This window comes from Zootoca vivipara, chromosome 8 (assembly GCF_963506605.1).
Source record: "Zootoca vivipara chromosome 8, rZooViv1.1, whole genome shotgun sequence".
NCBI lineage: Eukaryota > Metazoa > Chordata > Lepidosauria > Squamata > Lacertidae > Zootoca > Zootoca vivipara.
The window spans coordinates 25,919,124-25,932,029 of record NC_083283.1 but is presented as its reverse complement, the minus strand read 5'-3'; the positions used below and the strand labels follow the sequence as shown (position 1 = coordinate 25,932,029).

General features: G+C 44.3%; 1 protein-coding gene across 2 annotated transcripts; it reads left to right on the top strand.

Moving 5' to 3' along the window:
- The first annotated feature begins 3,204 nt into the window (after positions 1-3,204).
- OTUD6B (OTU deubiquitinase 6B) lies at positions 3,205-11,634 on the top strand. 2 transcript variants are annotated; one of them, XM_035125386.2, is made up of 7 exons: positions 3,205-3,360; positions 7,046-7,200; positions 7,937-8,029; positions 8,754-9,066; positions 10,011-10,072; positions 10,838-10,944; positions 11,323-11,634. In XM_035125386.2, exons 1-7 carry the CDS (start codon positions 3,240-3,242, stop codon positions 11,405-11,407), a joined length of 936 nt encoding a protein of 311 aa, XP_034981277.1. In that variant the 5' UTR covers positions 3,205-3,239; the 3' UTR covers positions 11,408-11,634. The 2 variants fall into 2 exon arrangements, with proteins under 2 accessions (XP_034981277.1, XP_034981278.1); XM_035125387.2 differs by having other exon boundaries at positions 10,011-10,076; positions 10,843-10,944.
- The last annotated feature ends 1,272 nt before the right edge of the window (positions 11,635-12,906 follow it).

Sequence of the window (12,906 nt, the reverse complement as noted above, 5' to 3'; positions counted from 1 at the left end):
GAAAGCTGCCCTGCTGGTGCAGGAAGTACAGTGCCTGGGTCCCTCTCCCTGAGCCCCCTGGTTCAAGACCCCTGGTGCCCAACACTTGGTTCTGTTCCTCATTGCAATACACTTCAGCATTTTTGCTGTCCTCCTGTTTACATCAGTAGCAGCAACAACAGAGCATTTGACCTATCAGCAGATTGCAAAGATGTGTAGAATTTATGCCTGAGCGTTTCTTCCAAATTAATGCAATATTTAACAATGTAAAAAGCTTTGCATTATATGGAAGATTATGGCGTTACAAAGTCGACATGCTGCTGGAACACAATGCCTTTTACTATGGCATATGAAAGTGACAGCTGTTATTATGGTGACAATGTCTTCCCTTACACAAAAAGGGTTGTTGTTGTTTAGTCGTTTAGTCGTGTCCGACTCTTCGTGACCCCATGGACCATAGCACGCCAGGGAGCCTTCTCCAATTCTTATCTTGAAACTTGAGCTCTTGAAATGCTGTTTCACTCCCATTATCTATTCCATACAGCGCCTCTGTCGTTTCTTTTATAATCCTTCTGCTATTTTTATTCATTTTATTTTTAGAACAAGGCAAGAAGTCTCAATCCCAAGGTTTAAGAGTGTTCTCATTAGAAATGTGAAGTGTGAAAAACTCTTAGCATAACCTTTTTTTTCTTTCCCCTCCAAAAAAACTTCATTAAATTTCTAATCAATACACATAATCTCACAAATTATAAAACTTACAAATTTACAAATAAAATTCGTAACCTAATTTTTTTCTACTGCCTTAGCTTTCCACATGCCAGTGTATCACAGCTACTCCTAAGCACCTCCCACAAAAAACAGGTGTCTTCAAACACAAAAGTTGATCTATTTATCCCCTCATCATGCTCAAATTTATTGCTGTTCCCTATATGATATACTAAGTTCATTTGTTTCTTGCTATTTGTGGATCCCCTCATGCCATATTCGGGTCAGCGAAATCTGGTCCATTGCAAGCAACAAGCTACAAAGCCTCAATGTTCCTCAAACTTCATGTCAGGGGAGTGGTGGAATTATAGTTATGGACAGAATGCACGGAGTTAGGGTTTCTTGTGAATGACACTCCCCCCCCCCCGAGTTCTTAGTATACATTGTTAACTGAGAGGATACATTTGATTTGAAATGTGACTACAAACAATTGCCATTGTTACAGTGTTTTAATTTGTTTTAGTTTGTAAACTCTTAATTTCTCCTAGTCCCTGATTTATGTCAGTGGATGCTGGACCATTAGGGCAAACAGGGCTTAGCACTACCAGGTGAAATCCTAACCAACTTTTTTTTTACGTTTCCCCCAAAATTTCCAAGCCACGCTCTTTGCTGTGCCACACACATCCTTCCATAAGCCATTTGAATTTACAGCAGCTCAGGGAGACATTTCTGCCAATCTCCCATTCTCCACCCAATCAGTTCTCTGCACCATTCAGCCAACCTCAGCCCAAAAGCTCCAATGGCCAGGAGGTCACATGGACTTTGGCCCCAGTGCTCTACCATGCTAGTACTATATTTCCTAATAATAATAATATAATAATAATAATTACTTTAATAATAATATAATAATTTACGCTCAGGCATAAATTCTACACATATTTGCAATCTGATAATATTTACCCTAACATGTTCTGCTTTTATTTCTCCAACTTGCCCTGTCTGCCGAGGGATGTGAGAAGCTGCATTTTTGAAACTCTGCCTTGACAGCTCATTTCCCATTGCTAAAACTTTTTGGGGGGGCAGGCCAGAGTTTCAGAGTCCACCACAGGGATGTATGGCCCTTCCAGATGTTATTGGACTCCAGCTCGCATCAGCCCCAGCCAGCAACCTCTGGAAGGCCACAAGTGCCCCATCCTTGCCCTACCGCAAGGACCACACCTTTAAGGGCAGGGCCGGCAAACTAGGCAGCTGCCTAGGGCGCCAAAATGGAGGGGGCGCTGGTCAGCCTGCCTGCCGCCCACTGCTCCCCGGTGCTGCCTGGGGCCGCCTTCACTGTGCCTGTCACCTGTTGAGCGGCTTCAGGCCACTATCCTGAGGCGCGCACGTGCCTCTGGAGAGCAGCCTGAAGCCGCTCAACAGCTGACAGCTACAGTGGAGGCGGCCCCAGGCTCGCGCTCCCCTCTCAAAGCTCTGGAGGTGCACGGGGAGCACGAGCCTGGGGCCACCTCGTTGCGCCTCTCAGTTGTTCTTTTATTTTTTTATTTTAATTTTTGCTACTTTTCTACTTTCCCCCCTATTTTTTCTATTTTTATTTATTTATTATTAAATTTTTGGGGGGGGGCGGGGCGCCAGAAGGTGATCTCGCCTAGGGCGCAAAGAACCCTAGCATCGGCCCTGTTTAAGGGTGCTGTATCAGAAGAATGCAGAGACAAGGCCGAAATTGAAAAGAACCATCAGCGAAGGCCAAGCCAATTGGAGGTGCGATATTGCAAAGGGCCACTGGGTGGCGAGCTTCCTCAATGGAATGCATTCGCTCCCTCGGTTCTTTCCCATGTTTCTCCCTCCCTCACCATAGAGATAGGAAAAGTGTAGATACTGTATAGTTTTAGCTTCTGAGTTGACTTTGGACGACGCCTTTATCTCCCTATCTCCCACAAGGCGGAAGTGGCTGGCGCCCATAGAAAATTGCAGAGAAGTCTTGAGCTTTTGAGGTCGTGATTGGGAGCAGTCCTTCCAACCATATGAGGGGAAACTCCGATTAATAATAATAATAATAATAATAATAATATTGTTTTTAACCCCGCTCAGCTGACTGGATTTGCCCAGCCACTCCAGCAAAATATAAAAAATAATAAAATATCAGACCCTAAAAACTTCCCCGAACTTTAGATGTTTCCTAAATATTGTGTAATTTTTTTATTCCCCTGACACCTGATGGGAAGTAAATTCTCACTAAGATAAACAAATTAGCAAATTTGTTTCTGCTGCTGCTGCCGCCGCCGCGACCCAGTCACAGCTGTAGGCGGAAGTCCTGAGAAAGTCAGCGCAGCGATCGCTCTTCACTTTTCCTAGCTCCACAGTCACGCGGCTGCGCAGTCCTCCATCGCCAGGAGTCTATGGTCACTCGCCGGCCTCGCGGCGATGGAGCCGGGGGCGCGTGCGCCGAGTCCCTTCCTCTCCTTTCCCAACGCCTGGGGGGCGGGGCCTCGTGGCAAGCGGGGCGGGGCCAGCCGTGGCCGAGAGCCGCCCTGGCGAAGGAGTCAAGGCGGGCCGCCATGGACGGGCCCGGGGAAGGAGAAGAGCCGGCCGCTGCGGAAGGAGCGACGGAGGCGGCGGGGGGCGGCGCCCTGGAGCTGCTTGCTCGGCAGCAGCGCAAGGAGAAGCGCGAGCTACAAGGTGAGGGCGGCACGAGGGGAGGGAGCCGGCTGGGGCAGAGAGACCGAGGGAAGAGCAGGGAAGGCAGGCAGGCGCTGGTGCTGCTGAGGGAGGGAGGGAGGGAGGGAGGGAGGGAGGGACCCCAATGAAAGGCTGGGGGGGAGCCGGGTTGCTAGGGAGCCAGGAAACGAGGGTTTGTGGGTGGGCGGATTTCACTCAACGGGCTGGATATGCAGCGCCTACACTTTGGAACTCCCCGCCTATTGATACCGGGCAGGCGCCTTCTCAGTACTCTTTTCGGCGCCTGCTGAAAAATTCCTTGGAGGTTTCTAAGCAGAGGTTGGATGGCCATCTGTAATGCACGATGCAGTTGAGATGCCTGCATTGCAGGAGGTTAGACTAGATCAGGCTTCCTCAAGCTCCGCCCTCCAGCTATTTTGGGATTACAACTCCCATGATCCATAGCTAACAGGACCAGTGGTCAGGGATGATGGGAATTGTAGTCCCAAAACATCTGGAGGGCCGAGTTTGGGGGTGCCTGGACTAGATCAGTGGTTCCCAACCTTTTTTGACTATGCCCCACTGAAGCATCTCTAAAATCCTGATGACGCCCCCCCCCGTGACATATAATTCTTATTATTTTTTAAAAAAATCCTTCCAGTAGCACCTTAGAGACCAACTAAGTTTGTTATAGGTGTGAGCTTTTGTATGCATGCACACTTCTTCAGATACGAAAACTCATACCTATGACAAACTTAGTTGGTCTCTAAGGTGCTACTGGAAGGATTTTTCTACAGTATTTTGTTTTGACTGCGTCAGACCAACACGGTTACCTACCTGTAACTCTTATTATTCAAAAAGTGAACTCCTCTTCACGTGGAGGAAGCCTAAAAGGCCATTCACTGTTAATAACTCATTCTAAAATTGACCCCCTTAAAAATAAAATTGTCCCCTTGTGGGGTGTGTGGGGACTAGATCATCCCTGGGGTGCATCCAACTCTATGATTCTGTTATTTTTGTTGGGACAAGCCCACCTGGAAGTTGCATGAACCTTAATCTGCTTTCTGCTTTAAGTTTTGCACATTGCAATTTCATTGATTTGTCTCCTTGTAAACCGCTTTGTGGGTTTTTAAACATTACAATCAAGCAGTACAGTATATAAATTTTATGAAATGAATGAATAGAAGTAGGAGCCAGGCTCGTGGCACCTTCATGACCTAACAGGGTCAGTGTATCTGGCAAAGTAAATGTATGCAGCTGCCCCATATAACATGGGTTCTCTGGTTCACTCCTAGAACAAATGCACAAGGCTGGTTTTGACCCTGGGAGGGGGGAAGCTTTGGGTAAGATGCCTTCCTTGGAGCTGATGGCTCACCTAGAAGGAAAGGCAGAAGCAAGGGCTAGATCTTGCCCCACCTCCTCACTCTTGCCACTGCTCATGTGGTGAGCGCCGCCAGTCAGGAGTTGCTGAGGGCCAAGTAGGGTTGCTAGCTGACCCCCTGCAAGGATGTGGGCCTCTGCAGGTGCCCAGTGATGCTGGCTTTCTGATAATGGGGCCCTGCAAGTATGACACCTTAAATATAAAACGGAAAAAAGACATGAGATGTGTTATAGCACGTGGGCTTTTGTAGGTTAGATTCTGCTTCATAGGATGAAGTGGGCTCTTGTTCATGAACTTTAATGTGCTAGAAGAGAAGTATGTTCCATCTTTTAAGGAGGCACAAGCCTCTTGCAGCACAATCCTATTCGTGTCTCCTAAGAAATAAGTCCAGTTCGGTTCAGTGGGAGTCCTCACACCTGGGGTAAGTGTTCTATAGCTATGTGATTTCTGAACCTGGTGTCGCCCTGTTTTTATTGGACTCCAACTCCCAGCCTGTATGACCAGGGGACAAGAGATTGTTGCCATCCGTCTGTCTCGAGAGACAATGGAGTGCGCCTCCAGGGGTGAAGCCAAACCGCTGTGTTACCAGCACCGAAGTGACCTCTATGGAGCGCAAGCCTGGGCAGTGTGTATGGAAAGCTGGATTTGTTATTGGGGAGTGGGACAAATTCAGCTGCTACTGAAGATGTGATATTTGCAAAATCATATTGCAAATCTTGGCATGGCAGTGGGTATGGAATCTGGAGCAAGTCCAGCTTGCAGCACAGGAGACAGGCTGACGCTGACCCTATTACTGGATCACATGCTGCCTGTTGACATTGCACCACAATCCACAAGATGGGGTGCCAGTTTCCAAAGCCCACAAACAGTTTTTTGCTGTGGAGCCTCGATTAGCATTCATGACGCATTAGCAATTCCACAGATGTGTTCAGAGCACTTTCTGCAGCGGACCTCAAAGGTGGGGGAGCTGCAGCAGTGCTGGTGTTGCTGAGGTTAATGTGAGAAGCCTAAAACCAGGCTGGAAGGAGTCCAGGCTGTGGCTTCTTATCTCATCCTGCATTGTCACAGCTCTCTTACTTAGCTTTGTGGTACCGGAAGGAGCATTGTGCATTGTAGGTTTTGTTATGTTTGCTAGGGCTAGTAGTAATCTTGAACATTCTTTGCTACAGGGATAGAGAAACTGTGGCCATCAAGGTGGAGGTGAACTGCACCTTTCCATCAGCCCCAGCCAGCCAGCATGACCAGTACTGTAGTCCAGACACACCTGGAGGGCGACAGATTCCCCATCACTGTTTTACTTCACTGGGTAGTCTGAGCACATCATCCAGATTAAACACACACACACACACACACACACACACACACACACACACAGTCATACCTTGCTTGAGGAACGGAATCCGTTCCAGAAGTCCGTTCGACTTCTGAAAACGTTTGAAAACCATGGCACGGCTTTCCAGTTAGCTGCAGGAGTTTCCTGCACTCAATTGGAAGCCGTGTCGGACGTTTGGGTTCCAAAGAACATTCACAAACTGGAACACTTTCGGGTTTGCGGTGATCGGGGGCCAAAACGTTCGAGTTGCAAGGCGTTTGTCAACCAACCAAGGTACATGTTTCAGTTGTACATGTTTCAGAGCATAGAACTCAACATGTGCATTTGTGAACTTTGAGAAAATTTTTTTTTGTAAAAAAGCAACTAATAAATAATATTAAGCAAGGCCAGATTTTATTTAGTTTGTTTTTTTTAAAAAAAAAATCGGACTGTCTTTGCATAGTTCCGAACAGCTCGTTGGATTCCATTCCAGCATTCCAGAATGGTTTCACCTTTTGAATGTGTTCGAAAGACAGTGGTTTTGTTCCCTATTATGTTTAAGGTTCATGCACAATAAAAATTGTACTTAATAGTAATGTGACTGAGGCAGGTTCCCCCCCCCCCCCGAAACAGATACTACTTTCTGCAATATGGGTTTACATTGCGTTCACATTAGGCAGGCATATACATTGAAAGATGTTAAGTGCATCTTTTTCTGTTCAAGTGCAAGGACTTCTAGCTGTGCAGCAGAACTTCTCTTGTGCGCCATTAAATTTGTTCTGCGGGTTCTCCCAGCTCTCTGGAGCAGATTTGGGAGGGTGTCAGGCACACACAGGGAGATAAGAGGGAGTTCTGCTGCACACATGGAACGAGTGCTTTGGATACGGCCTATTATGTCACACCTGCAGTGTAGTAATGTTAAAATTAATGATGGCCAGCTTTCCAATTATGAACAGTGACATGCATAATTGCTAGGCACTCACCAGTTGTCTCACTGATTTGTGCTTCTGCAGCCAAAATCCAAGGAATGAAAAATGCCGTTCCAAAGAATGACAAAAAGAGAAGAAAACAGCTGTCTGATGAGGTTGCCAAACTGGAGGCCGAGCTGGAACAGAAACACAAGGGGGAGCTAAAGAAGCTAGAGGAGACACTAACTGAACAGAATAAAGTACGTATTGAGGGGCACTCCATTTTCAAAGCTCTGTTGGTATAATATCCACTGAAACTGCGTCTGAACGTTGCTTATTTCTAACTTGCTAAGGAATTGGGTTTCAATGCTGTGACACCATTTTTGTTTTTTATTTTGGCCATGATAAATCTTATTTCTCCTTAAATGCACAGTGAGCGAATGATCACTAAAAACATGAGATTCTTGGAAGCTGCACTGTATAAAAGTAGATGAGTTGGGTTACTTCTGTGAATCACAATCATATGCTTGAGCTTACCAAGGGTAGCAGCAACAAACAGACAACACGGTGATGTTTGCGAAACAATGAAAAGGTAAACAACTGTGAGGTGCAAATATTAAATGTATAAACAACCTTCACATATACAAGGAGATTCAAAAATGTATACAAAATCTCATGCTCGAAGTCTTGAAAGTCCAGTATAAAGTGCAACAATCAAGTCCGATAATAAAGTGCTATTATGATCATGCGTTCTTATCTCTTCCCATACGATCTTACCTCATCCGACGGGCGGCCAGCTTCTTCCCCGTTTCACAGGAATGGTTTCCTCAGGGGACGGACTCTTTCAAAGGTTCATGTGTAAAGGCTTAACAAGACTACCGAAGCTCACAATGAGAATAGTAGTCTTGTTAACGGTAGTTACCCTGAAAATTAGAGGGTGGGAAGTTCAAGAAACTAGTCGCTGCACATTTTACATAATTCTCATTTGTCATTTAGGAAGATGCTGCAGTTATAAATATTGCAAGACTGGAGCTTGAGGACATGGAACAGATTCAGCCTCCTAGAATAACAAAAGCACAGAAGAGGCGGGTAAGGTGCTTACCAATGTGAATATTGTCTCGATTAGTCAGTGAGCAACATGCAGACCCAGGTGCAAGACCCAGCTGCTTCCGTGAGAGATCTGGTGTCCCCAGGGGTCTCTGGGACCTGGTTTCAGCCCCGTGGCCCAGACAGAAGCAGTCGCCAGCGCAGATCAGGTAGAGAGGGGTTAGAGACCCCTTCATCTCATTGCATATTATCCTGTTAAGGCTCTTCAGGTCCTTCAAGCCTCTTTCATGTATACCCACAATTGGCTACAGCTAACTGACCCCATCTTTGGAACTGGATTCCAAGAGCTGCTCATGGTGACCTTTCTGAAAGGCAAATGGTGTAACTGAAATTTCTGAATAAGTTTCAGTACTCCCCTTAACTTGTGCAACTTTATTGCTTTGCTTTTTGCACCATTCTGTTAGTAGAACTGAGCTGTGAATCACGAGCCACTGAGACCCATTTTAATAAGCATATATAGATAAATAGGAACCGCTACAGCGGGAAGGTAAACGGTGTTTCCGTGTGCTGCTCTGGTTCGCCAGAAGTGGCTTTGACCTGGAAGCTGTACTACTCCCTCGGCCAATAATGCGAGATGAGCGCTCAACCCCAGAGTCAGTCACGACTAGACCTAATGGTCAGGGGTCCCTTTACCTTTACCTTAATATTAGTTCATTATATGGACAAATGTGATGTCGCAGCGCATTTTTCTGTTTTCAAACCACAGGATAAAAAAGCAGCCATGGAAAAAGAAAGAGAAGAAAGAATCGCAGAAGCAGAGATAGAAAATTTAACAGGAGCTAGGCATCTTGAAAGTCAAAAACTTGCACATAGTTTAGCCACGAGGCAATTAGAAATTAAGCAAATCCCATCTGATGGCCACTGCATGTACAGAGCTATTGAAGATCAACTCAAGGAGCAACAAAACTCCTGGACTGTTGCAACGCTTAGAAGTCAAACGGCAGAGTACATGAAAAGTCATGTGGATGACTTCCTACCATTTCTAACTAACCCAAATACAGGAGATCTGTACAGTCATGGTAAGTAAACTGCTTCTGCCACTGTGCATATTTCTGTTGTGAGTAGTGTTACAGAGAAAATTGGTACCAAGTCTGTTTACCAGGTATCAGTGGCACAGATGTGTTAATTAAACTGTAAGGACCCCAACAGCTGCAACCCAATCTTACTTATGCTGCTCAGAAGTTAGTCTTTCTGTGTTTATTTCATGTTTCCTTTAGGTAAATATGTACTGGACAGCAAATGTGTGTGTGTGTGGAATAGACCAATTGCAATAAGATGTAAAGGCATTACTTATTATTACCTATGGCAGGAGTGGGGAACTTTTCGCCCTCCAGATATTGCTGAACTACAGCTCCCAACAGCCCCAACAAGCATCACCAATGGCCAGGGATGATGGGGGTTGAAGTTCAGCAACATCTGGAGGGCCAAAGGGTCCCACACCTGACTTGTGGCTCTAAGCACATCAGAGGGGCTGAGACTTTAAGAATATGTTAATGACTGTGGCCTAAATCCAATACAGGGTTAAGCTTGATTAAGCCCACTGAAACCAGTCGACTTAAGCATGCTTAAAACTCTGCATTAGATTAAAGCTTTGTTTGTTAAAGCTTTCCCCCACTAAACTGTCTCTCTGTAACCAAGGGAAACATCCCAAAGCAGAACCTCTGTGCAATCTAGGAGAAGCACAAACTATTACAGTAAACATGTTAATGGCAAATCTGACCATACCTTTTATAATATTTATTGACTTTGTCATTTCACAGAACACTGCTTGATCTGTTGCTCGTCTCTTTTCTTTTATCCAACGGCTACATCTTTGCCTTCAGCCCATTTCCTCTTTGCCTTGTGTATTACTATGCAAAGTTCTGTTCTTCTGCATACTTTAATTGCCAATGTAAGCTTTCCTTTTTGGGCTTGCTCTGTTTTCCAACATTCAAATTAAAAATGGTGCACTTTCCCCTTCCAGAGGAATTTGAAAAATACTGCCATGATATAGCAAACACAGCTGCCTGGGGTGGCCAGTTGGAAGTAAGTATCGTGCCCTGCTCTTTCCTAATATCTGAAATGCCAATGTTTGTTCATTTTAAGTCTTTAGAATATTCCCAAATCTTCAAGAGAGGCTGGGAAACCTGTGACCCTTCCATCGTTTCTTTCCACTCCGGTCAGTCCTAGCCAGCATGGCCAGCGGTCAGGAAAGATGGGAGTCCAGTAACAGATTTTCTCACAATAAAGAAATTGCTTCAGGTTTAGGCAATTCTTACTGCAGAGATAATCAAGAGCATTTCTGTTCTGTTTATATCAGGCACCCCCAAACTTCGGCCCTCCAGATGTTTTGGACTACAATTCCCATCAACCCTGATAGCTGGTCCTGATAGCTAGGGATCATGGGAGTTGTAGGCCAAAACATCTGGAGGGCCGCAGTTTGGGGATGCCTGGTTTATATGGTAGAAGAACAGTTCTAGTTTGAAAAAGGTTTACTGGCATCATCTGGGCCCATACATACCACATGCTATGCTGATTGTCTAACATACTGAGACTGCTGTCATGTCAATATGAATTTGTAACCTAATTTTATTAATAAAAAAGGGAAAATCATATTTGCAGTGATGACTTTTTAATAAATGTCTAAAACAATACAGGTTTTGGAGCATAATTATGTTGTTCAAAGAACTGATTAGAACACTTACTTTTAAAAAATGCTTAAATTTTGTTGTAAACCGCTTAATGCTGTGTGCTGCAAAGATAACTACAAATCTCATACATTTTTTTAAAAAATGTAATTGTGCCTTGCAGCTAAGGGCTCTATCGCACATCTTGCAAACGCCGATTGAAGTTGTACAAATGGATTCGCCACCTATAGTTGTCGGTGAGGAATACAGGAGAAAACCACTAATACTTGTGTAAGTAGATACTTTAAACACTGGGGCTCAAAGGAGTTCTGGGTTTGAAGAAGTATACAAGTGACTGAAAACATGGGTTGAATTATGTATTTAAGGGTCCCTTGGAGTAAGACCATTGAATTCAGTGTGACATATTATGGGTAAGCAGTCATAGTAGCATCAGGGGGAAGGGTCTGGAGCAGATTTCAGAGCGGGGAGCAGGGAGGGAGAGACGACAGCTGAAAATGGTTTTCTTCTCTGTTCTACTATTGGAAGGCTTACCATCAGCTGAGCAACACCACTGGAAATAAAACCATTGGATGCATCTGTGTGCATGCGTTCTATTCGTTTGGAAGACATCTTTGTAATTGCTATAACACCTGTTGTTTTTGCTTCTAGGTATATGAGACATGCGTATGGATTAGGAGAACATTATAATTCTGTAAAACCTCTAATGGACACACCTACAGAAAATGAAAGCTAGTACAGGATTCGTCAGAAGATATGATGAGTGCATCTTTGCACTTTACGCTGCTTATCTCTGGATAGGTTTTTAAATTCTGCTCGAGTTTTTTTTACAAGACCGTGAGGGTTTGGGGATATATATCAGATTTGTTGTATGAACGGTTAATTCTAATTTAAATCATGTTTTAAACAAAATATTCCCCAAGGTGTTTGTAATGTAACTAATAAATTGTGTATTACAGATTTTCCCCCACTTGCATTCAATCCTCTCCTTTAGTAGCAAAAACAATGGTTTATGTACCATGGCTATACTTCAACTATTATAAATAGCAGTCATTCAATAATTGCAACTAAAACATGATGGTAATATTTAACAATGTGCAATTGCTAAAAAACTTGGTGATACTAGGAGATGGTTGCATGATGCTTCTTTAGGTCAAATATCTTTTAACCAGGCATCCCCAAACTGTGGCCCTCCAGATGTCTTGGCCTACAACTCCCATGATCCCTAGCTAACAGGACCAGTGGTTGGGGAAGATGGGAATTGTAGTCCAAAACATTTGGAGGGCCGAAGTTTGGGGATGCCTGCTTTTATCCATTGTTGTGACTTTTAAAAAAACCTCTTGCTGAAATCTTCAGAGAACCTCCCTGCCTAGCTTAAATGGGGTTGCACATCCAAATGTAACTGCCTTAGAGACACATTCCTGGTTATAAGAAACAGCCCTATAATATTGAGTCAGGCCATTAGTCTACCTAGTTCATTTGTCTACACTGACTGGCAGTGGCCTTCCAGGTTTCAGACAGGACTCTTCCAGCCCTACCTAGGGACTGAATCTTGCACCTTTTCCCAGTCAAACCATGTGTTCTACCATCAAGCTATACCCCTTCCCTTTTACATAGACTTATTGAAGAACAAGTTTGGTTTGTTCTTTAATAGGATGGCAACTACTTTCTGCAGTCGCAGTAAAGGCAATATGGAATAAGAATGAATTTTGCTGCTGATCCTGGTTTCTGATTAAAACAGAGCCCCTACACAATCGCCTCTGGAGCGCATGGCATTCTTTCCAAACTTGGTTGTGAAGTGACCCTCCATGTTTTATTTAAAACATGCATATGACTGTCCTGATTTGCAGAGCAGCAGCAGGTCAAATGCTGCCATATTTCAAGAATAGGAAGAACCATATGCTTGCCATATAGAGATACTAATTCACACAGGCAGTACCTTCATATGAGCAATGTCAGACAGAAAGCCATCACATGCCTAAATCAGCCCTACACTTGTAAGATATACCGTAAAAGCCCAAATATTTGAAGTAGCAGCTTCAATTAAAACTGCTGCTTACAGGGAGTGCTTCAGATGCAGCTGCCAGTTATAAAACATCCCTGCAAATAATTAAACTTCTATGCAGAACAGATATGTACCGTTCAGAGAACGTTTTTCTTTTGTCTTCAGGGCTGTCACAATAGTAGTTGGAATTACGGTAAATATAGCTGTTTAAAATACTTGCAAATGAGAAG